Raw genomic sequence first — 24,938 nt, 5'->3', positions numbered from 1 at the left:
TAATGAAAGATCATGTCAGATAAAAGGGAAAAACATTCTCTTCAACAGCTTCAAGTTTAACGCACTTTCATGTTTTATACAGTTTCGCGTTTATTTTCACGCACCACTTATTACGCCTATATTGAGACTTTTCTCAGCAATTCGCAATCTTTAAACCCATATAATTTCCCCTGTCATTGATGGAAAAATCGGTTTGCAGGACTTGTAAAGGAAGAACACAAAGTAACCGAAGTTTGCACAATAAATATATGTGTGGTGGCACAACTGGTAAATCGAGTGAGCTTGTGTCGCAGCGACCCGTCTTTGATTCCAGTCAGTAGTGGTTCCTACATTCAATATACATATATCTGTTTTCATTTTCTCACTGATGATATGAGAGTTAAAATGTCAGTAAAAGGCAAATTCTTAAGCTGTGCCATTATTTATAAAGATTACTTTGTGTTTGGAGCGCACTATAATGATGCCATTAGCACACTTCAAGTGTACTTGAAATGCCATTGCAATGTGTTTTAAAAGCACTTATTTTATAATCGCTTAAAAGCACAATTAAATATATAAACAATTGAGAAAATGTCATTAATAAATGTGAAACACAAACCTCAGCACATTGAGTTGACAGTTTGGACTCTTCAGTCCAGTACAGAGCTGCTTCACTCCTGCATCCAGCAGGTCATTTTTACTCAGGTCCAGCTCTCTCAGGGAGGAGTTTGATGACTGTATAACTGAAGACACAATTTCACAGTCCTGATCTTTGAGATTACAGTCTGCCAAACTGGAAAAAAAAGGATATTTGATTAAAAGGCATGCAGGTGTCAAGACCAACTTCATCTATCATTACGGGGGTATTATGTTCATATTTCAATTCAGTTGATATTATGTTCATATTTTAACACTCACAGAGCTTTTCTGCAGTTCCTCAGAGCAGGTAACAGTCTCCTTCGACCCTCTTGTGATGATATGATCTTGTACTTTTTAGGGTCAAACTCATCCATCACCTCTTCTGACATCAAGATCATGTTTGCCAAAGTTGAACATTGTGCAAGAGAAAGACGTTTGTCGTTTGTTCCAGATTTTAAAAATGCCTGCATTTCTTCAACAATAGAATTATTCTTCATCTCAATCAAGCAGTGTGACAGATTCATCCATCTTTCAGGGCTGACATTGTTTTTTTGACCTGATTTGAGGTTTTGGGTTATTTTCTTGATGCTCTCTGGGTTGTTCTCTGTGTGAATCAGCACATCCTGTAAGAGTCTCTGATTGGACTCCAGCGAGACGCCATGAAGGAATCGAAGGAGAAGATCCAGGTGTCCATTTTTACTTCTCAAGGCTTTATTCATTGCTCCCTTCAGAAACACATCCAGAGAAACAATCTCACACTGAGTTCTGGACTTTCCTGTGAGGAACATTTTCAGAACTTCACTGTTCTTGTGTAAATAACAGAAAAACACATACAGTGCTGCAAAAAACTCCTGAAAGCTCAGATGTACAAAGCTGTAAACCTTCCTGTGATAAATCACAGATTCCTCCCTAAAGATCTCAGTGCAAATCCCAGAATACACTGAGGCGTCAGTGACATCTATGCCGCTCTCAATCAGGTCCTCCTCATAGAACATCACATTGCCCTTCATCAGCTGATTGAAAGCCAGTTCAGCAAGTTTCACAATCACTTCTCTGTTGGACTGCAGGACTTTCTCTGGATCTCTCTTCTCTTCATACTTCTGGTTCCTCAAACTAGTTTGAATTATGAGGAAGTGTATGTACATTTCAGTCAGAGTTTGAGGGATTTCTGCACTGAGATCTTGTTTCAGGATGTTTTGAAGCACAGTGGCTGATATCCAGCAGAAGACGGGTATGTGGCACATGATGTGGAGGCTTCTTGCTCTTCTGATGTGTGAGATGATTCTGCTGGCTTGATGCTCATCACTGATTCTCTTCCTGAAATATTCCTCCTTCTGAGGGTCATTGAATCCCTGAATTTCTGTCACACGGTTGATGTATTTGGAGGGGATCTGATTGGCTGCTGCTGGTCTGGTGGTGATCCAGATGAGAGCAGAGGGAAGCAGATCTCCTTTCATGAGGTTTGACATCAACACACCCACTGACGAAGACTCAGTCACATCAGAAACTTTCTCACTGTCTGAAAACATCAGTGTAATTCTGCTTTCATCCAGACCATCAAAGATGAACACAACTGTACACTCATCATAAATCTTTGAGTCCAGATCTTCAAGTTCAGGATGAAAGTCCAGCAGAAGTCTGTGAAGACTGTACTGATGATCTTTAATCAAGTTCAGCTCTCTAAATGGAAGCACAAATATGAAATCTACATCCTGATTGGCTTTTCGCTCAGCCCAGTCCAGAATGAACTTCTGCACAGAGACGGTTTTTCCGATTCCAGCGATACCTTTAGTAAGAACAGTCTTGATTTTGTCCTTCTTCTCTCTTCTCTTCTCCTCATATCCTAGTTCAGGTGAAGGATCAAATATGTCATTGCAGTTGATTGGAGTGTCTTGGAGGGTCTTGTAACTTTTCACCATCTGTAGCACCTCATGTTCTTCATTCACTCCTTCACTCTCTCCCTCTATGATGTACAGCTGTGTGTAAATCCTGTTCAGGAGGGTCTGATTCTCTTGTAGTTTGATTCCCTCAAATAAGCTCTCATACTTGTTCTTCATGCTGGTTTTGTGCTGGTCTTTGACTTTCTGCAGATCATCATGCACTGGCTGGTGAGAATCGAGCTGCAGGGCTGCTTCTGTGTCATGATGACTGATGTGTTTCTGACAGGAGGAGGATGTGCTGGTCTGACAGGACACATCTCTGATCTGGTCAGCTCTCACACCACTGAAAACACATTAAGAAGAAAGACACAAAAACAAATAGAAAACACATTTGTGAAAATAAAGTAAAATAAATAAAAATCTTACAGACAAATATCTATTGTGTCCAACTGACATCCTAATAATCACACATGGAGTTTCTCAAGGTTCTGTTCTAGCCCATTCATTAACTCCCTTGCATTGGCTCCCAGTTCCTTTTAGGATTCAGTTTAAAGTTTTATTGTTTGTTTTTAAGGCACTTAATGGGCTCGCCCCAACCTATATCACAGACCTTGTGCAGCTATACTCAGTTCGAAGGTCACTAATATCCTAAAACAAAGGGCTCCTGCTTGTGCCGCGCTCACGGCTCAAGCAGAGGGGTGATAGAGCTTTTGCAGTTTCTGCCCCACGTCTGTGGAACCAGCTTCCCCAGGATATTAGATCTGCCCCCTCCATTGCTGTATTCAAATCCAGGTTAAAAACTCATTTATATTCCATGGCCTTCCTTTTTCCCTAACCTGGCATTCCTGTTTGTTTTCTGTATTTCTGTGTCGTGTGGCCTGATATTGAAGGTTTTCTTTTTATTCATGTTTTAGATTATTATGATTATCGATTATATGTGTTTTTTATAGTTATTCATTGTACAGCACTTTGGTCAGTTTTGCGCTGTGTGTAAATGTGCTTTTATAAATTAAGAAAAGTAATAACTTACTTACTTACTTACTAGATTGTGGGGCCCCACCATTCTGCCGTGCAAAGGCAAAAGACTGTAACTTCGTTTTTGGTCGAAAATGAGTTATTTATATTTTTGGCACATTCAAGACCTCCTTTATCATGTGGATAAGTATCTTGAGTTAATTCTGTTGTTTTTTCGAAAAAAGTATGGGTTGTCTTAACAGTAACTGCCAAAACCCCATGAGAAACCAAGGCAGAACACCGTAACTCCAGTTACCGCTCTCTGCCTTTGTTTAGCCGCGCGTCAATATGAAGTTACTGTGCTGGTGTTCTATCAATAATGCTACCTATCAGATTGTACGGTGTTGTTCTGCCTTTGTTTACTGTCCATTAAAATAGAAATCACTGAGTAGCCTTTTCCATCGACAAACGTGCAATATCGATCGTGAATGATATATGCAGAGTTGATCCGTACATCTAGCTGGCAGAGTGCCAAAACTTCGCCGGCGCCTTCAGCATCGCCTTAAATACGGTCGAGCCGACGCGGGAATAATATATCAAAGGGAGTATTAATAATGAAGCAACACTGGTACTGTATAATTGGTGCACAATGTCATGAAGCAACAAGAGGTGCGTGCATGCAACATCAGACCAGCTGTTACAAGCGGGTTATACATCAGCGTCCGAATAAATCCGCGGGACGAGCGAATAAGTGCACAAGCACAATAATGTGGCAGACAGCTGAAACCACCGCATGCTGAAAAGAGGTAGTCCAGAACGCGCTCCCCACTGGGTCTCAACGGGGAAAGCCCTGCATTTTTCGTGAACGTACGAGGAGCGCGACACCTTCGAATACGAATCGAAGCGCCTGTGATGAGAGCTATCTGAATGTGAAAGTATAGGCTATGCGTCTTTCAGATCCACCGCTAAAAACCAGTCCCCTTGTCGAATGTGTGCGAGGATCTGTTTTATTGTGATCATTTTGAACGCGCGCATAGCTAGTCTTATGCCACTCGGTCGGCACCAATTGCTTGCTCTTGCCAGATCTAATGAATGTATTAATGCCATCAGACTGCAATCAAAGCACAGGATAGCAATAAGTATGGCTATAAGTAATTGTAAATCATACAAAATAAATACCATGATCACTAGATTTTATACAGGTGTTACTAAAATTATTTTGTTAATGGTGATCAGCAACCAAATATTGATAATGTGGAAGTTACTGCCTTTTGCCTTGGCATGACTTCTCACTTTTTGCTGATAATACAAAGGCAGAGTACAGTAACTTTAAAATAGTGGTCAAAAGTCAAGTTTGAGCTCAATATTTTTTTATGTAGATAATTTTCATTACTTAAACATCTAATTGCCAGATTTCCAGTGTCCTAGCTATAATTAATTTGGCGGGACAACTAAAAATCTTTAAAGTCATTTTTCTCAGTTCCACACTCTAGCGAGTTAAGGTCTTTTGCCTTTGTAGGGCAGCATAGTCTAATCTGTCCCGCCACAGTTTCATAATAAACCAAAAATATGAAAGAATCTACCAGGTAGAACTGACCAAATTTTTTCTTTGTGAAATTTGTACACTGAACATGGGTTGGAGCTCGTTTTAAATCAGGTATGTGGGGGCAGATAACTACCTCCATATTTAAAGAAGGGAGACATCAAGTTTTCATTAGTCAAAATGTTCAAAACAAGAAGAAAAGAAAGAAGGCTAACATTTTTGGCAGAAAGTTTAAACCAGAAACCATTATTTTAAAATATCACAGAAGCACCGACATGGAGAAAAAGCAGTGTTCATCTAAAATGGTTACATGCAATTAATTTACTTGTAAATGATAACTGACGACAGATGATTTATTATAAAAGAGACTGCAAACTCCGCTTGTTTCTGCATTTCCTAGTTGCACATAAAAGTCCCCTTTGCCACAAGTGAAGCATTTGAACAGTCAGAGAAGATTTTTAGTCTAAATAACCTGCCACCTTTTCTTTTAGAAATAGAAAAATCTTGATCAGCTGATGTGAATCCTGATGTTTTTTTAAGTTCTTTTATATATGCTTTCATTGTCTGGTTTGAGCAGTCATCAACATAAGATTGGCAAATTTAGAGACAATAAGTCGATTCATAGGAAGTTATTATTGGCTGATTTATGGCAGATCGATCAGAGTATCCTTACAAAACACTTACATTTATATATTAATATTTAAAATACTGGAATGAGCAAAGATTTTGTGGCACCTCTAGCAATTTGTTATGAATTTTCTTGTTTCCGTTTTTATCAAAATAGATTGCTGTGCATTAGATTCAGTGCATCCCTAATTTAAAGGATAATTGTCAATACAACACTGATGCAACACATGTAACACAAATCATTCCTGTGTAAATGGAGATCTAACAGAGAAATGACAGAGAGAAGCATAAGAAAGCACTATTTAACAATTCATTTCTTTGCATCTTTACTTCCACATGTTATATTTGTTAAAGAACTTTAGCCATTTGAAATGTACAATTTTCTGAATCTTTGTGCATTCTGTGTTCTTGTGTCTCTCACCCTACATGTTGATACTCACACAGGGTCAAAGGTCACTGCTCCGTCACTGAATTTTGTGGCCTTCATGGTCAAACAGTTGGATACTGGAGAAGCTGCTCTCTTTTTCTTCCTGTTGTTGATAATGAGAAATAAACAGAAATATTTCAAAAAGTTTTTATGCAGATTATTTGCCTCCTCCATTAAATTAACCCAGTCAATACTTCTGTCATTTATAGAGCAGTATTTGTATTAGTTTTGTAGGGTAGTAAAACATGTAGGGTAAAACAGGGCAGGTAAACGCATCATTTGATTTTATTATCCTTTAAACCACTAGATGGCACAAAAACTTTCCTAAACATCTACAATTCACATGGAAATTTGGCGGATTCTTGATGATATCACGGACAGCAGCGCAAAGTTGATTCTGTGCTAAATTAATCTAATATTTCATGGTTTTAAAAAGTTATTGATTTAATTCGCCATTGAGAATCACTAAAATTATTGAATATATTTTGAGATAAAGGTCTTGTAAATGATTTTCGCTTTTGTTCAAGGTAATTTAAAGGTGAACTAAGTAACTTTTTTACCTTAACTGATCAACTTCGGAGTCACTGGAATGGTTATATTACTTATTTTGGGTTGAATGGTGGTGGTTTCGCACCCCCCTGGTGCCCGCCGGCCTCTTCGTCTGGAAGTATCGTGTGATCCCAAGTCTCGCGAGGTAAAGAATTGCTTTACTGCAAAAAGAAATCTGCTATAATACTGTCATTATTGCGCACCCTCACGCTGTTGGAACCCGAATGAAGACGACGTTGCAAAGAGTTTCCCATCTGCTTTGATGTCGTTGATCTACTAAGCCTCTAGTGTCTGAGAATAGCCAGCGAGTTTTTAACAGTTGTTGTCAAATAAATATTCCGAAGCTGCGGGGGGAGCTCTAGAGAGAAACCTCCGAGCAAAACGCGAGGATACAACAAAGAAATCCAGATCTTACTGAGGGCTGCTTTAAGCAACAGTTTTTCTGTTTCTAATTAAAAAAGTTATAAATACAGTTAAATTAAATTTGTACAATTTTCGTCATATTAGAAATTGTCTAACTACAGAGGCAGCCACAATATATTTGAATGCCATGATCATGCCACATCTGTTATAGTGTTTGACTAGCTGGGCACAAGCGGCCAGTACAACACTTAAACCGCAGCTACTTTATTATCAAGCTTGTAAGGTGCTTGATAGGAAGCCAAATACCTATCACCACTGTTACTTCCTAAAAAAACATAATTTAATGACCTGGGACAATCTTATCGTTTTTACAGATGATTTCTTGTCTATAAAATTTTACATGGCTTAGCTCCGCCCCCACTTACTGCTTTTATAAAACAAAAAACAACTATGGTTAGACACACCAGGGGGCTGTTCCATAAACCAAGATTAGAGTATAAACCAGACTTATTTTGGTTAGTCAGACTTATTGTCGGTTGATTCTGTTTCATAAAGCAAACTTAAAATAGTTCAAACTCAGTTTCCCTGGCAACTTATGCTGGGAAACTAGCCTGGTCCAGGGCAGGCTAACTGTCAGGCTAAGCCTCAGTTACACAGATCCTCTAACACTGACCAATAGGAACACAACGACGGACACTCTCTCTTACCATTATTTGACTTTATTAACCACTATAAGTCCAAAAATAAATATACAGTAAAGAAAATCAACTTAAGGCTACAATGATAAATTAGACAATATAGACCTAAAAACATATATATGTCGGGGTTTATACATATATATATCCTACAGGTTTTCTTTTCTTCCTGGCTGAATGTTTTGTGATTTAATTAGATAGTTTAAAAAATTTATGAAACACAACATTTAAAAGAAATAATTACAAAAGCACAGTATACATTTAAACTGGTAAGATGAATCTGAGCTTAGTAATTGTATTAACATACACTTGATTTACCCCATTACAATAGTCCCTTTACAGTTATTATCCTAAAAATACACTAAATTGTAGGTTTAAAATTCTAAATAAGGCACATCTAATGTCCAACAACCAATATTTTAGCATATATATATATATATTATGTACTTTATTATGTCTTTCAATTCAAATACATTTAACACAATTATACAAATGGACAGTTCCTTTAAAGACATAATATTTTCCCCCAATAAATCTTATTTTTCCTTCTACTTTTTTCTTTTGTGATAATACCCACCAACACATAAAAACAATTAGAACAACAACCATTAAGTACATAGTTAGACACTTTTACATATGAAAAAAATGGAAAAAAATCAAACATTCACATATTTATATCAAACTCTTATAATGACACATAATTCATAATAAGTTATTAAAGTAATATTATTTAAATATCAAATATTAAATAAGTAAATAAATAAAATAACAAATAACTAGAATTAAGGGAGGGAAGGTTATTTAGTTAGGCTAATATGTATTCCTTTATTTTATGGAATATTCTTTGATTGCACATATCTTTTCAAAATGTATACTTTTGCTCTTAATTTCATGTTATCCTCTCCATAATGCACTGTATAAACTAAATCTAACCAAACATTCTTGCTTTCTCCAAAAAAAAAAAGATTGCTTTAAAAGCAATTCTCAGCATTCTAATTAAATAAGTATACCTAAGTCATCTTTTTTAAGTAGCTTAGGTCCTAAACTCAAAACTATATTTTGTATCTTTATTATATTTGGTTTCTTAAAAATTTCTTCCCTGAATTAGGCCTGTTCAATTGTTTTATTATAAGTATAAAATATATGAGTTTAATGAGATATAAGTTCACTGCAACTGATCCAACATCCTAAAGATAAATTATTATAATCAGAAGATATTTCTGGTGTTATAAAATATCACATAGCCTATTCATTTTCCAAGCAAAATGTATATTAGTCATAATTATTGCGCTCCGATTTGGCGCGCATGCGCGTATCAGCGCTGGTTCTATGTGAAGTTTACAGCAAAATGGAACTATTTGCACGACTTTCTAAGATTTTCAGATGGAGAATATTCCTGTGAAATGTAAGTTTAGCAAAAACCATGTCTCAAACGCATAAAACAGCACAAAATATATGCAGTTTGATGGTGGATCGATTTGATCTATGATCGACCTCCAGGGCTGCTTAAGAAACGCGTGCACACGCAGTTATCTAGACTAGATAAACCTGGATCACATTAGTGGTGGGATTGCGTGAACTTGAATTACCTTTTATGAAACCGCTTTAGCCCCAACTTATTTGTTAGGTTTATTCAAGTCGGGTTTTGGACTTTAATCCCCGCTTTTCTAAGCGGCTTTTATGGAACAGCCCCCAGGTCTGTGGCAAGAGGTGATTGTGTAATACAAATTAGGAAAACTGCCTTTGGTCAGTCAGCTTTTTTGTGAGAGCATCTCACACATGGAATAGTTTACCTACGTCTATCAGAGACTGTGACTCATATTGGTCATTTAAAGTGAACTTAAAATCATGGCTAAAAGACAATCAAGTGTGTGCCCATACTTTATAGCTACTCAAATCAACTGAAACGTGCCTTGCCCTGTCTTATGTTTTTTTGTACTTGTTTTAATGTACTGTGTGTTTTGATGAAATGTGTTTTAATGTATGTTAAGTATTGTTGAATGTTTTAATGTATTTTACCTGACATCACACGCCCAGGGACTACAGTTGAAAATTAGTCAAGTAGGCTTAACTGGCACATTTACATAAATGTTATTAATGTGCACTGTCCCTGTAACTTTAAAACTGTTAAATAAATAAAAAATATTTCCTGTTAAAATAATTGGCCGTACTGTTGAGGCTACAGGCACAATAGTTAACAAAAAATGAATAGGTGGCTGACTTTTCCATTTGTTCGACCATATTTATAAGGAAACCATCATATTAATAATTTAATTTAATAAATGATCAAAAATATTGTTACTACAGAAAAATATTTTTTTTATGGGATCTCCTTCAAAGCTTGCAGAATCTTTAAATCTTTATGTTTTTAAAATGAATAGGCTATATTTTAATGACAAAATTGCATTTAATTTATTTATCAAAATAAACAGAATAGTACAAACTTTGCTGAAGTCCTAGTGAACATTTTAAGCCCGGGACACACCAAACTGACGGCAAAGCTGATGAAAGCTGACTGTGTTGCCGCCTCGCGTCACCCGTGTCGGGGGGGAAAGCTGCACTTGAACACACAGAGAGAACTACAGCTGTCAGCTAGAATGCGCGTTCTGCGCCTGCGTGTAAATGAGACTGTCTATTTCTGCAGATGTATTCATCTATATTCATAATTCAAAAAGGGAAACCGATGCTGCAGATACACAAACCATAAACAAAGCAGTACATGCTTACCGTTTTGAATATCAATCCTGCTAAACACTTTTTATTCCACACCGCTCATGTTAATACTGAAATATTCGCCAAGGAACACTCAGGTAAGAAGACGTAACATTAGAAAAGCCTTCTATCTGTACCGTTTTGACTTCTTTGCTCGCTGCTATTATTCTCGTGCACGGACTCGTTCACTAAGCTGAGGAGCCAATCAGAGTTCTCTCTCTTACCGACAGCCCGACGCCGGTTCAACCTGTCGGTGTTGAATCCGACGGTGCGGAACACACTGAGAAAACTTGGACGGTTGGCTTGTTGTGTCCCGGGCTTTATCCCGAGTCTGAGGTAAAAGCCCCTTTTAACATTTATGATTTTATATCAAAACAAACCACTTTATTTATTTTTCCACAAAAAGTGTTGACCCATCAATGTTCAATAAAAACATACACTGTCAAGCCAAAAAAAAAGTCTCTGTTTGGATTTAAATATGCAAAAAAATTATTATGGAAGCTGTTTTATGGAAGACATCGTGTATATTACCAGTGCCTAAGATAACAAACCCCTCAGAGTTCTCACACTACAGAACAATTGCTTTAACAGCGCAGTTGATGAAGGTCTTTGAGAAATTAGTATTAAACCGTATTAAGCAGGTAATGAGTGCTGCTGAGGATAAACTACAGTTTGCCTATAAAACTGGTGTTGGGGAAGATGATGCAATTATTTATCTCTTGTACAAATCACCAAGTCATTTAGAGACTCTGGATAACACCGTCAGAATTACATTATTTGATTTATCAAGTGCATTTAATACTAAACAGCCTGTCAGCCTTCACTACTAAAATGTAAGATGGAAAATGCTGGAGTACATCAGAGTATTGTCAATTGGTTAAGTGTCTATCTCTTAAACAGACCACAGTGAGAATGCATGACTGTGTATCTCAAGTGGTGAAGTGCAGTACTGGAGTCCTTCAAGGAAAGGTTTTAGCTCCTTTGTTTACTTTTTATACATCAGACTTTCAGTGCAACTCTGAAACCTGTCACCTCCAGAAATGTTCTGATGACTCAGCAATTGTTGTCTGTATAACAGACCATGATGAGGGTGAGTATTGGGAGCTATTTGAGAGTTTTGTGGATTGGTGTGAGATAAACGGTCTTAGTCTAAATGCTAGTAAAATGAAGGAAATTGCAGTTGATTTTAGTAGATAATATCCTTAGCCAGTTGTACCAGTAAACAAACAGAAATTGAGACTGTATCATCAGATAAGTAAAGCTCGATTGGTCTAATAATACGATACGAGTCTATAAGAAGGGTCAATGTCGTATTCATCCGTTCAGACTAGGGTTGGGCATCTAAGGTATAATGCCGATCCAATATGCATCTCGATACAAAGTATCCGATCCGATATAGTAACGATACATGTGTGGCATTTTGCGATGCAATACGATACGATTCACAGTCATATCACGATACGATGCGATAATTCAGCACTAGCTAATTAGATCAAGTTTATGTGGTGATGTGAAAGAGGATGCGATGCCATTGAATGAGTTTGATTATTTATTAACCAAGTAAAACCAAGACTTTTTTACAAACTGTCTTTTCTCTCAGAGCCTGAGTGTCGGTTTACAGCAGGGCCATTTTAGAACACATGGCACATATTATTTAAGTATTTCCAAGATAAATAGAAGTTATAAGTGCAATATATACTAAAAAAAAATATTTGCACTCTTTCAACAGAAATAAGGCTAACCATTGCACAACAAGAATTGTGATTTTACTTTTCAACTGAATATTAAAAACTTAACGTTGTGAACTAGCAGTGTTATGCTGCTTTTACTTTGAAACATCACTGTCACTGTAAACAACAGGCTAATCAAAAAAAAAAAAAAAGACTTTTAGAATAGTGCACATTGGTCAGTCACCTTCAGTTAAAGGTTTTTCTTCAGAAATATCAACTGATCAACATGATCAGGGTAAAGCAAGCTACGCTGAGCTAACTATGCCTCCAGCTGTGCTGAAAACTCTTTCAGTTGGTACGCTTCAAGTGAGATATCAGATTAGTCGTACTGCCCGTGTATTTTACAGATGCGCGGCACATTTTAAAACTCAGTGGAGGATAAATTATCTCGGCATCCGACATGTTTGTTTTGCTTACTCCTCGCGCTTCCCGGGAACTACCTTTGGACGCATCACTGGCTTCATCCGCGCAGCTGATATATTGCGTTGTAGTGTACACATCCGCAAGTCCGTTGCTTAGGCCTACTTTATGTAGGGCGATTCAATTATGTGCCAAAAACAAGTTGACAACACTTGCTAATAAATAAAGAAATACATTCTGTATTAAAAGGATAAGCTGTATCTCGGAAAAACCGATGCATCTCGCAAAAACCGATGCATCTCGATTTGCTTCCAAAATTTCATTCATCCTCTGCTGCTCTACCGATGCACTCGCATCGTGCACGCGCATGACCGCGTATCGATACATATCGGTTAATCTTCCCATTCCTAGTTCAGACGACTGAGATCCTCAGGAGTATGTCGGGCACTACTCAAGACCTTCTGTTTCTGTGGTATCATCTGTGATCTTGTATGGTGTCACTTGTTGGGGAGGGGGATTGTTGGAAAAGGAGAAGAACAAATTAAACAAGCTCATGAAGACGACGGGTTCTGTTGTAGGGATTGTGTTACTCACAATAGAGGAGATTAGGCATGATTGAATGATTGATAAATTGGTCTCTATAATGAATCAGGATTGTCACTCCCTTCATGAAACAGTTCGAGCCCTAGAGGACGGACGCACCAGGACGGATTTAGAAAGTCCATTTTAACAACTGCTATTAGACTGTACAATCAGTGCCATACGGATGATGGATTATATTATATAATCATTTGGTTGTATATAATCATAATGCCTTGCGGAACTGATACTGGAATATAATGGTTACTGTTGTGAATGTTTTTTATTTATTATTATTACTGTGTGGTATATGTGCTGCTGTGACGTGTAAATTTCCCCCTCGGGGGGGATTAATAAAGTTTATTGAATTGAAATGCTTAAAGCAGCACTCAGTAGGTTTGGAAATGTCTTCGCTGTTTTCTCGCAGGTTTCGTTTTAGAGCTCCCCCTATAGTTTCGGAATAGATATTTGAGAAAACTGTCGTAAAACCATTGGCAACTTTCCCCCCTTCCATCTTCTCCCTCTGGTCACGTGCATTTGTTTTCAGAGAAGCCGCCGGCGAACGCACGGAGCCATGTCCACTGAGGTATGTATGATACTCAGAATGATATCATATAAATGTACGTGTGCAGTGCCGTACAGCAATTCGTTACATCGCGAGACTTGATATCACGCGGTACTTTCTGACGCGGAGGCCCGCCGGCCCAAAGTTGCAAGTGTGGTTTTTCCGCTCACAGGCGCTCGGGGGGTGCGAGACGACCACCATTCAACCCGAAAAAACTCATATAACTATTCCAATGACTCCGAAGCTGTTCGGTTAACGTAAAAAAAGTTACTTAGAGCACCTTTAAGAGTCTACGACTGGATCATTATTGCAGTGATTATCATGTTTCTAGCATGTTATATGTTTGGCAACAGTTCTTTTTACCCTAACTGATGGTTGTTTAAGAAAGGAAAAGCTACACACTCCATGTCGGAAGACACATCATGGCCATATTCCCGGATGACAATGTAAAGATTTATCAGGCTCAGATTGTGAAAAAATGGTTGGGAGGATGAAGAATCATTTTCACACATGAATCGGCTCCTCTGAGTCCAGATCTTTAACTCATTGAAAGTCTTTGGAGGAGGAGAAGTCCAGAAAGTCTGGAGGAGACTTTACACAGTGCTGGACTCTTGCATTGACAATACAAGATCTTGATCAACAGTTAACCCTCTGAGGTCGGCAAACGCGTGGGCGCGTTTTGCTTGTTTTTTTTTACATAGCAGCAAAATAGACCTAAAATACTCCGTCAGTTTTGGTCATACAGACTTAAGAAATATGAAAAAATAAGCTGTTAAATGTCTACTTTTTTATGTGTCCACTTACAATCGAAATAAAACATTGTGCTTTTGTAAAATAAAGAAAGTAAACAGGGAGTGCTTTATGCCTCTCCGTCTCCGTGAACTTTTTTTCTGAAGCACTTCTCTAAACTCAAACAAAACTCAGCGAATACTATTCACTCAGACATGAGCTATATATCTCTATAATCATTTAAGTGTGTAGTTTTAAATTATCTAATTCAACACTAAAACAAATATTCTCTGTTTATGTAATCTATATATAAAGAGCGAGAGATCATCTGTTCTCATTATCGTTCTGGCAAGCTCATTACTCTGCTAATGTGACACGCCCATCGAGAGCGTGCGCTATTCAGACGCAGATTATCTGAAGCAATACATGCAAACCAGTCAACGCCCACAACAGCTGGAAAACACACTCGCTGTGAGGAATAATAATATCGTGATAATCCTGGAAATTTTACCTCAAACGTGCTGGAGTAGCCTAACAATGGATCCAGCTGCAGATCATCAGTAAGTGTTTTGTTCTAATCGCGATATGAAATGGTGTCTGTAAACCGCAAAAGACTGTTTAAATTTGAATCGCGTTTCTGTGTTTGAATGAATGAACGGCACATGCTGTTGTTTACTCCAGCTCGCGCGTTTCTGTGTTTGAATGAATGAACGGCACAGACGCATGTTGTTGTTGTTTAGCTACTACAGCTCGCGCGTGTCTGTGTGTGAATGAAACTATCTATATTGCCTACTGAGATGAGTAAAAATCGACTGAATACGTTGAAATAAAATGTCTTTGTATAAGCAACATATTAAACTTCAAATTAACATTTATGCCCTAATATATATTAGCCTATAAAAGACAATATGTTACAGACGAAATATGAAAGACAACATTTCGTTTTGGATAGATTATAAAGTTTTTACTGCCACATCAAAACCTAATTTACAATGTGCAAACAAAATCTTAAAAGATCAATATAAGCCTTCTCTATAAATTATTTTTGTGTTTTATTAGTGACAAATTTGGGGAGAGGATAGCCTACATATTCCAAAACTTTCTGAAAATACGAATGAGAATTAACTGCACAATTACTAGAAATGTTTACCTTGGATATTATACAATTTGCAAGCATACACAGTTTGTGGAAAAATACACTTTTTTTCAAGATGTTTCCAACTCTGAACCAATTCTGTAGTTATTTATATATATATATATATATATATATATATATATATATATATATATATATATATATATATATATATATATATGTATGTATGTATGTATGTATGTATGTGTGTGTGTGTATATATATATATGTGTGTGTGTATGTATATGTGTGTGTGTGTGTGTGTGTATATGTGTGTGTGTGTGTGTGTTGTCTTTGCATTCTATCTTGTGGCTCAGTGACACCTGAATGAAAGGCTCATTAGTATGCAGCATTAGCAGGTCTTCAGGTGTGAATGAGGACATTATTCATGACCTTGTTGGATCATTCACGCCCACCTGCATATTGCCTTTCCAAACAAAAAGTGTCTTACAAAATGTAAATCAATCTATTGTTTAATGTGAACGATTAGCCCGGATGATTTTCAGATCATTTTAAAGTAAATACTCTAGCCGACAACATCCATTAGTCAAAAGTATTGTGGGAATATGTGAAGTTGGTCGTTTGTGGTCTTATATCAGACAATTTAAGATTGAGTTTTTTGAATAACCACGCATAAATAATATTCTCTCAAAAATGCAAACATGTACATACATGTTGCTCACATATTATGATAGCCATGTTCGTGCTAAATAGAGTGTAATTATACCTTTGCCATTAATATGTTTATAAGCAACTGAAAAAAATACAAGTATCAGGTCATGTCAAAACATCTCAAGGACCCCAAAAACACCTTAGACTCCAGAGGGTTAATGCACATCTTGATGGAAATAAATGGTGTGATGATATTGGTGTGCAAGTCCAGTGTAGAAGTTTTTCTTTCACAAGAAGTATCTTAATTTAAGCTACTATAACTTTGTTTTATTTTTACTTTTATTGTTGCTTTCTTTCACTTCAGAAATAAAATCCTATGTGTCTTCTATCAAAAAAGGCCAGTGGTCATAAGCGTTCATGAGTTTTTAAATCATCAAATGGAGTTTGAATGTCACCAAGCGGCCATATTGACTACTGCGCCTAAAAATCCCAGAGCATATTGATAGTTTGGGACAAATTAACCGCTTTTTCAGTTTTAGGGTGCCCAGGCACAGGCTTTATATTAACAGAAAAGAAAAATCAATGTAAAGCAGCACATTAAGTCCAGCAACCATTGTTATCTGAGACTAACTTGTTATCTGGATTACAAGACTACACTCTAAAAAATTCTTCCGAAATCCTGGGTTGAGCCGTTTGGGTAATTTTTGGGGGTTATTTTTTCAGTATTTGGGTAGTTTTTGTGTTACCCAACTCCTGGGTCAGATGTAATAATCCAGTGTTTGGTTAGTTTTCTTGTTACTCAGATCTTGGCTCAGACATAACAACCCAGGGATTGAGTTATTTATCGCAGGCTTTTTGCGAGCTCTTCAGGAGAGAGCAGTGCAGCTCCGTCAAAATGGTGCATGTATTCGGTAAAATACAGGTTTGTGTATATTTTATTTTATCTATAAATTTGTTATTGTGCTGTATATCGTTTAATTTTATGTAAAGCAACATACAGGGGCACGTTGTGAGTCACCTACACTAGTGTCGCGTGACTCGCAACGGTCTTTTCGTGTGATGGAAACGCCTGATGCCTTGCATAAAAGTATATGATTTTATTCAAAAATATACCGAATATAAATACGTATGATGTTAAAATATGTTCTCAAACACTGTTTGTTTATGCCAGGTTATGGAGCCAGTCGCAGCATATTTCGGCTACGGAAGAAATGCAGGGCGGCGGTCTGAAGTTAGAAGTTCCCCCGCTGAACACAACACAAGTGCCGGCGCGAGATCCAGCGCCGCGGTGAAAACGGGACAACAGAGACTGGTCGATTACACTTGAATTACTTATAAATGTTACATTTTTAATTATAGTTATAATATATGTTAATCTATCTTAATTGTTGGCAATATGTAATAAACAATATATACTATACTGTAAAATATGATTGAAAATAAAGGAATTATCATGCAAGCCAGTGGTTGTATCGAGTATTTTTTTAAAGTTTAGAGTATTTAAGCTAACCCGTAGACATTAATTCATGTATGAAGTAAAAATAAAAAAGGAAAATGAATATTACAAATGAATCAACTATGCTGGGTTAGATCAACCCATTATGCTGGGTTAAATAAACCATCCAATTTGCTGGGTAAAATTCACCCACCATGTGTTCTGTCCAATATTTACCCAGCCTTTGGGTTGTTTTTAGCCCAGTGTTTTTTAGAGTGTATCATCAATGTAAAGCAGCACATTAGGTTCAGCAAACATTTAAGTTTGGATTTGTGATTTTCCAGTCTATGTTCAAGAATAGGGTCGCTTGGTGAGAGGCTACTGAGACTAACTACACTGTAAAACCTAACAGTAATATGTACTAAATCAAATTGAGTTCACTGCACTCAAATATTATTGAAACTTGAATGACTGAAATAAAACTCAAACTGAATGAGTTATAGAACATCTCTATATCCCAGAATGATAATTGAATAATAATTGTATAATTAAGTGATGATTGAGGATTAGTGATAAACACCTGCTGTTAACAAGCCGACTCACTGAAGAAAAGAGAAACACAAGAACTACAACTGATTTCCAGCCACATCCTTAGATGAAATAAACTGAAGATAAAAGAGGAGGATTACACCACTACACAAACAGCATTACCAGCTTCACTTATTATTAACCAGTTTGAATTATTATTATTATACAGTTATTATTATAATCAACAGAGGTTTAGATGTTGATGATTTGTTTCGTTTAAGGTCACCATGATGGAGATCAGCGTTTGCTTTAGTTGGGCTCTTGACCCTTGACTTTTTCCACATAAAGTTTTCTTTGGCTGCTATATTGTGTGTTTATAAAACACATTTATAATGGTACAAAAGTCATGGAAAATTTGTGATTGTGTATAGATGGTTGAGGACTGATGATGACAATCAATCATTTTGTGACTTGATTCACTGTTCTTATTCAGAGTCTAATCCCTGATAAAAAGGGCAACATATTAATAATTTTTTTCCAAAACTGTGTTCCAACAGCATAAGCGCTAGCAATTCTGTTCATCACACAATATGAAGAATTTTACAAAATGAATGTGCACAAAAAGTTTCACAAAAAATGTATTGTATTTCAAAGACTCACACAGACATCAAGATTCAGCATATGAACCTCAACAATGGTGAGCATTAAAAACTATTCATGTTGCAATGCATGCTGGGTACTAGCATAATACAAAATGTATCCATTGCTCCCAGCACACATTGCGGCATGAATATTTTTTTATTGGTCACCGTTGTTGAGATTCATATGCTCATTCTTGATGTCTGTGTAAGTCAGTATGAAACCATAGAGGTTTTAAAAATCGTATTGTCACTACAATGGACCTTACAGTAAAATCAGAGTTCTGTTATTACAAATAATACAAGTAACACATCACCTGTTTACTCAGAGATTAGGCTCTGGAAAAGATCAGAAAATCAAGTCATTAAATGTTGATTTGCATCATCTAAACGCAATAACATGTTTATATTTTCTTTTGGCTTTTGTGCCATAACAAATGTGTTATATAAACACTCAGTTACAGCAGCCAGAAGAAAAACTGGTGTTATAAAGTCAAGGGTCAAGAGCCCAACTTAAGCAAACACTGACCACTATCATGGTGTCTTTAAATGAAACTCAATAAATCATCATCATCTAAACCTCTGTTCATTCTCAATAACGACTTCTGTAGATGCATGACAAAAGTAAAACTGGTTAGTAATAAGTGAAGCTGCTAATGTTGTTTGTGTAGTGGTTTGACAGGTGACCTCAGCGTTACGTTGGACAGACTGAACATGAATTTCCAGACTGAAAAGCCACGTAAAGTGTCTCTTTGCCCACAGATTTAATTGGATAATCATGGGTCATAATCCTCTTCTGCTGAGAACTTGAGAGATTTAAACATATTTGATCTTAAGTTGATTTCATCTAAGGCTGTGGTTGGAAGTCAGTTGTAGTTCTTGTGTTTCTTTTTCCTTCAGTGATTCTGCTTGTTAACAGCAGGTGTTCATAATTAATGCTCACTAATCGCTTAATTCATCAATTAATTAATCACTTAATTTCTTGACTGCAATGTATACTTTTATTTAACTCAACTGAGATAAGTTCAGAGTACTCATAACTATTGTTTTTTATAAACTTAATTAAATTGAGGTAATCAGTTTCCTCAAATGTAATGAGTTAGCTTAACTCATTGGATTTGACTTTGTGTGTGATATTGCGAGCTAGCAGGAACTGCAAGTGCTCTGAGTTCATTTAAAGTTAGTCTTTTCAATTTTTTTACTCAATATAGTGAGGTTTCAGCTATATAAAGTATTTAAATGCAGTGTAAAGTTTAATTGCGTATTAAAAAATATCATTGTTTAGTGGACTCGATTAAAATAAGTTCAGAGTACTCATAACTATTGTTTTTTATTAACTTAATTAAATTGAGGTAATAAGTTTCCTCAAATTAAATGAGTTAGCTTAACTTGTTGGTTTTTACAGTTATCTGGATTCCAAGACTATCATCTATGCGGGAATGGCCATCGTCAATCCTGCAGAGTCTTGCTCCAACCCTGATAAAAACTCTCCTGTCTGTAGCTTTATAGAAACCTTAATGCAGAGTTTCTACTGTACGATTTTTAAAGTAGCCGGGTCACTGTTCTTTTCACACTGCACGACTATCCGGTGTAACATTCAGTTGCTGCTGTGTTTACACTGCACGATGGATGGGCGACAGGGGATTTCACATTGCACGACTTTACAAAAGAAAGAATCGCTGACAACTTCTGCCTGGTCCGCAAACTACATTTCACATCCAAACACACGCGAGACTGAAATTGTTATTAAAAATGGTAGCCTTGAAGAAAAAGCTTGCAATCCAAATTGTCTGTGCGCTGATTTGCAGTGAAAATGAGAAAAAGAAAAACAGATTATGCAGGTAATGGTTGGAGAGACGAGGGGAGCAAGGATTGTGTGTTCTGCAAAGAGAGTTTGCAATGTGCTGCTGGTCAAGCAAATGTTTGTGCTTTGTTTTTGTTTGGTATAATTGTAAAGCTTGTGATATAAATGTAAAGCTTGTGTGTTCTGATATTCTGGTCTATAACTTCTCCCCGAACTTCCCGCTGCCCTGTATCTTGATCTCTTATTGGCTGTAGGTCACTCGCGTGAACGAGCACCGATCTGCCTCTGATTTTGGGCATTTGTCTGTGATTTCACAAAATCTGTGGGCGAGTGAAAATCGGGGCTAAAATCGTGCAGTGTGAACTCGGGTTTAAGAACATTAGTGTGTCGACCAGAGTTAAAAAATATTTTTCACATATCTTAATATTTTTTCTTTACAAAGTGATTTAGGCTACTAGCATTTCAGAGAAAGTTACTTCTGTGATTGTCTCACCAGGTTAAGTAATTTCACATTCAAGTTTCACTACAGCAGATAATTCAGCAGATTTATGATACTTACACAAAGTCAGAGGTCACAGCAGGTCCATTACTGAACACAGGGGGATCCATCATGGAGTTGTTACTCTTCATGGACACACAGCTGGATACTGAAGATTGTCCATCACTGAACACAGGGGGATCCATCATGGAGTGGTTACTCTTCATGGACACACAGCTGGATACTGAAGATGGTCCATCACTGAACACAGGGGGATCCATCATGGAGTGGTTACTCTTCATAGACACACAGCTGGATACTGGAGATGCTCCTCTCTGAGTGTGAACAGACGCATCCTCCTCGCTCTCCTCACACACACTCATTTTACAGGCAGTTTCTTCTTCTCTTCCTCCTTGATGCGAGACTTGATTTCAGACCTGTTTGTGGATACAGAGAACATACACAATACACTACTGAATTTGACACACTGAAGTCAATTAAAGGGCACCTATTATGGAATTTTGAAATGTACCTTTCATGTAGTGTGTATCATAGATCTAAGTGAACAAAAACATCCTGCAAAGTTTGAAATATGAAAGTGCACCGTATATAAAGTTATTGTCTTTCAAAAGTAAGAGTCGACTCGGAGTCATTTTTATGAATCGTTAGAAGACCGAAGCTTTTTCTCTAACTAGATGACGTCAACTTGTCAAGTAATTTGAATACGATACGCCCAGTTATTGCGCTCCAAGGCCAGGGAAAATATCATGGCGACGAGACGCTGTGTTCTGAAGTGCGACTCAAAAGCCAACTTTTTTCATCTGCCCAAGGAGGAGCATTTGAAGACTAAGTGGCTACAATTCATATATACAACTATACCACAGAAGTATTAGTCCGAGCCTTGTGCTTTGTTCGCGCCATTTTGAAGACGATTGCTTTACCAACTTAAATGCAATCAAACTTGGATTCGCGAGCCGGCTGATATTGAAGGAAGGTTCAGTTCCAAGTGTATTTGCATCAGCTTCCTCCTCCGTATCACAACCTGTAAGTGTTATTAATAATTGTTGCTTTTATGTTTTATGTAGCATGCTTAATAATTTTGTTTGTTGTGTAAGCACCGTTTAGCTTCTAGGGGCCCTATCTTGCACCAAGCGCAATTGACTTTGAACACCGACGCATGTATCATTCCTATTTTGCACCCGCGCACAGCGGACTTTTCCCTCCACAGACGCACGTCGGTAAATTAGGGAATTAACTTGCGCTCGCGGGGGCGGTTCAGCGCAAAGAGGAGGCGTGTTCCGGCGCAAAACTTCCATGGTGCTATTTTCCAGTTTTAGAAAGCAATTGCGCCACTGATCAGGATAAAAACAGTCTAAAGACAGTGGCGCGTTGCGCGTTAGTGATATGGTATTTTAAGGGCGCGTGCTTGGCCATAATGTAGCGTGTTAACGCGCATCCACTTTGATTCTCTAATAATTATAAACAGACGCAGCAGTTTTAATTTTTGCAAATCATACATTATTACAAGGAAAAATATTAACACACGAGGGAAATCATTGTTGTGTCCTTGAAGATGTGAAAAAGATCTATCTAGATTTTTTAAAAAAAATCTAGATTAGGCTACACATTTACCCAAATTATACGCCTGTTTAACCGAAGCTAATTTGGGTGGGTTTCTCCCATCATCCCCAATGTCACTTCTCTGTGTTTTACGGTCCTGATGAGAGCGTCAGCCTCCTCAGCTGTGAACCGCTCCTGGCGTGCGCCGGCAAATCCGCCGTTATAATAGCAATCCACCATGGAACAAGCGCGCCGGCTCTTAAAGGGAATGTGAGAGGACGCTCTGATTGGTTTATTTCACGTTACGCCCAAGCCACACCTATGAATAATGAAGCTACTTCAGACCAACCCCTTTTAGATTTGCGCCAGGCGCAATAGTCATTTATCCCGCCGGGAAAATAGCAACAGCGCCGGGATCCGCCCACAAAGTTACTTGCGCTTTGACACTTGCGTTTTAGATCGTTCAAATAGGGCCCTAGGTCTTCAATGGCAATTGTATTGAGATATGTGAAGTGTTTGTCGTTGTTTTCAGAGTTGTCTTAAAGAATAGAATAATACCTCGTAGTAACGTAACTGAATTTTTTTTTTTTTGTAAAAACGTTATGTTTATGCATCGGGCTAACGCAAACAAAGACTGATTGTGCTTTTACAATATGAACTCTGGGCTATGCTCGCTAACATAACATTAAATTATTTATCTTATTTTTAGTTTTTTACTACAAACTACAAAGCAGTGGACTATAATCATTATTATAACACAATTTAATTGATAAAAGCATCATTGTACTCAATGACCAATCAACGCAGATTAGCGTCGCGCAAAGGAGGGGTTTGGAAAAATGAGTCGTTGAACGAATCATTTGGGAGTCGGTGAGCAAATCAGGTAAAAATAAATGCATATTATACGACAACAAAAGTGTTTTTTGTCATTGCATGCATGTAAAACTGTTGTTGGGGACACCCTAAACAACATTAGGAACATTTTAAATGTCATAATAGGTGCCCTTTAAAAAATATATTTTTGAGTTTTCCTCGATCTGTACATTCACAGTTAAAATTAAAGTACAGCAGACTGTCTGTATTTCTGTACTTCATCCCAATAGAAATACCACCAGAATAAATCACAGCCGTCTCTAATGCATAAACTACATTTCACAGTGTGATTGGGCTTCTTTCTACACAAGCTTCAGACGTCGGACCTCTTGTCCGTTTCATTGCCTTTCCCAGTTATACTGTCAGTTAATAAAAACAGTTCAGCTTATAATAAAACATCAGGCATGTGTTTTGTTTTATTCTGTTGTGCTACTGATGTTTCAGATTTTTTTATTGTCTTGTGTGCGTGAATAACATGTTTCATCAGCTGATTACTACATACTTATTCCTTACTCCAAAATAAGTGTTCAGTTTTCAATTTATTTATCTCTTAAAATGCTATTGAATATTGTGTGATCGTTAAAATAACAGTAGGTCAGTTTGTATTGAGATAATTTGTTACTGGATAATTAAGTGAAATCACAGGGGAGTAACAGGAGCTTTAAACTCCTCAATAGAAGTAAATATCCCAGACTCCCAGGTCTGATAAATGCCAAATCTCAGCGCCACATTAACACACACCAAATCCACACACTCTAATATATCCCATTGGAGCAGTATTTGAGGCTAAGCGTATCCCATCATGTTCAGGAATTTGCATTGGAAAAATTAGAGATGTCAAGATAAACTTATTTTCTTTTAGAAAAACTAAATTAATTGGATATTATATAATTTGGTTGTAAAATTTAAAGTGTTGCATAATTAATGGTTACCGAGACGAGTATGTATTTAGCTAAATAACCAAATTTATCATGACCTAATTAGAACCACTTCAATTAATCAAGTGTGCCACACAGGAACTGCTGAACAGACATTTAGAAGATTATTTTAGAACAAAATATTGAAAAGTAAATACATCTAAATACATAAAAAGTATATTATGTGTTTGCCATCGGGTATGTAATCAAAAGCTCCCCACACACACTTCCGGTCTTCACACACATCAAGTGCAAAGACCGTGGGTATTGGGACAGGCCCTCATTTACTTTCTTCATATTTTCAGAAGTCTAAAAATAGGCTATTATCTATTTTTGTCTCAAAGCATTAACGTACATCTAATGCTATGTTTACGTGTTTATCTCCCAAATAGTTCTTATAAGGATTAACAATTCACACAATAAAAGTGGGAGCAGGATCGATGTAATAAATAAGACTAAAAAACACATAATATTACAAAATAACATAGGCTATTAAATTATCCTGTTAAAAATCGATTATTATCAAACAAATGTTTTAACGAACTTACCGTAACCCATGAAGACATTTCTGTTTCTGAATCTTCCGACATGTCGTCTACAGTTGCGACTGCTGGTTTCGGTTTCACT

At 37.1% G+C, this 24,938-nt stretch overlaps 1 protein-coding gene across 2 annotated transcripts in view; it reads right to left on the bottom strand.

Moving 5' to 3' along the window:
- LOC307003515 (NACHT, LRR and PYD domains-containing protein 3-like) overlaps positions 1–24,938 on the bottom strand; it is a 58,863-nt gene extending 33,925 nt beyond the window's left edge. For both annotated transcript variants that reach the window (XM_079622047.1, XM_079622048.1), the window contains exons 1-5: positions 24,860–24,938; positions 21,043–21,398; positions 6,063–6,152; positions 898–2,841; positions 599–772 (exon numbers count right to left, since the gene is read on the bottom strand). In XM_079622047.1, the coding sequence (XP_079478173.1) occupies positions 599–772; positions 898–2,841; positions 6,063–6,152; positions 21,043–21,344 (2,510 nt within the window). In that variant the 5' untranslated portion in view covers positions 21,345–21,398; positions 24,860–24,938. The remainder of the gene's footprint in view (positions 1–598; positions 773–897; positions 2,842–6,062; positions 6,153–21,042; positions 21,399–24,859) is intronic.

This window comes from Phoxinus phoxinus (genome assembly GCF_949152265.1).
Source record: "Phoxinus phoxinus genome assembly, chromosome: 1".
NCBI lineage: Eukaryota > Metazoa > Chordata > Actinopteri > Cypriniformes > Leuciscidae > Phoxinus > Phoxinus phoxinus.
Note: the sequence above shows the minus strand (reverse complement) of the source record. Positions and strands in the feature narration are given on the sequence as shown.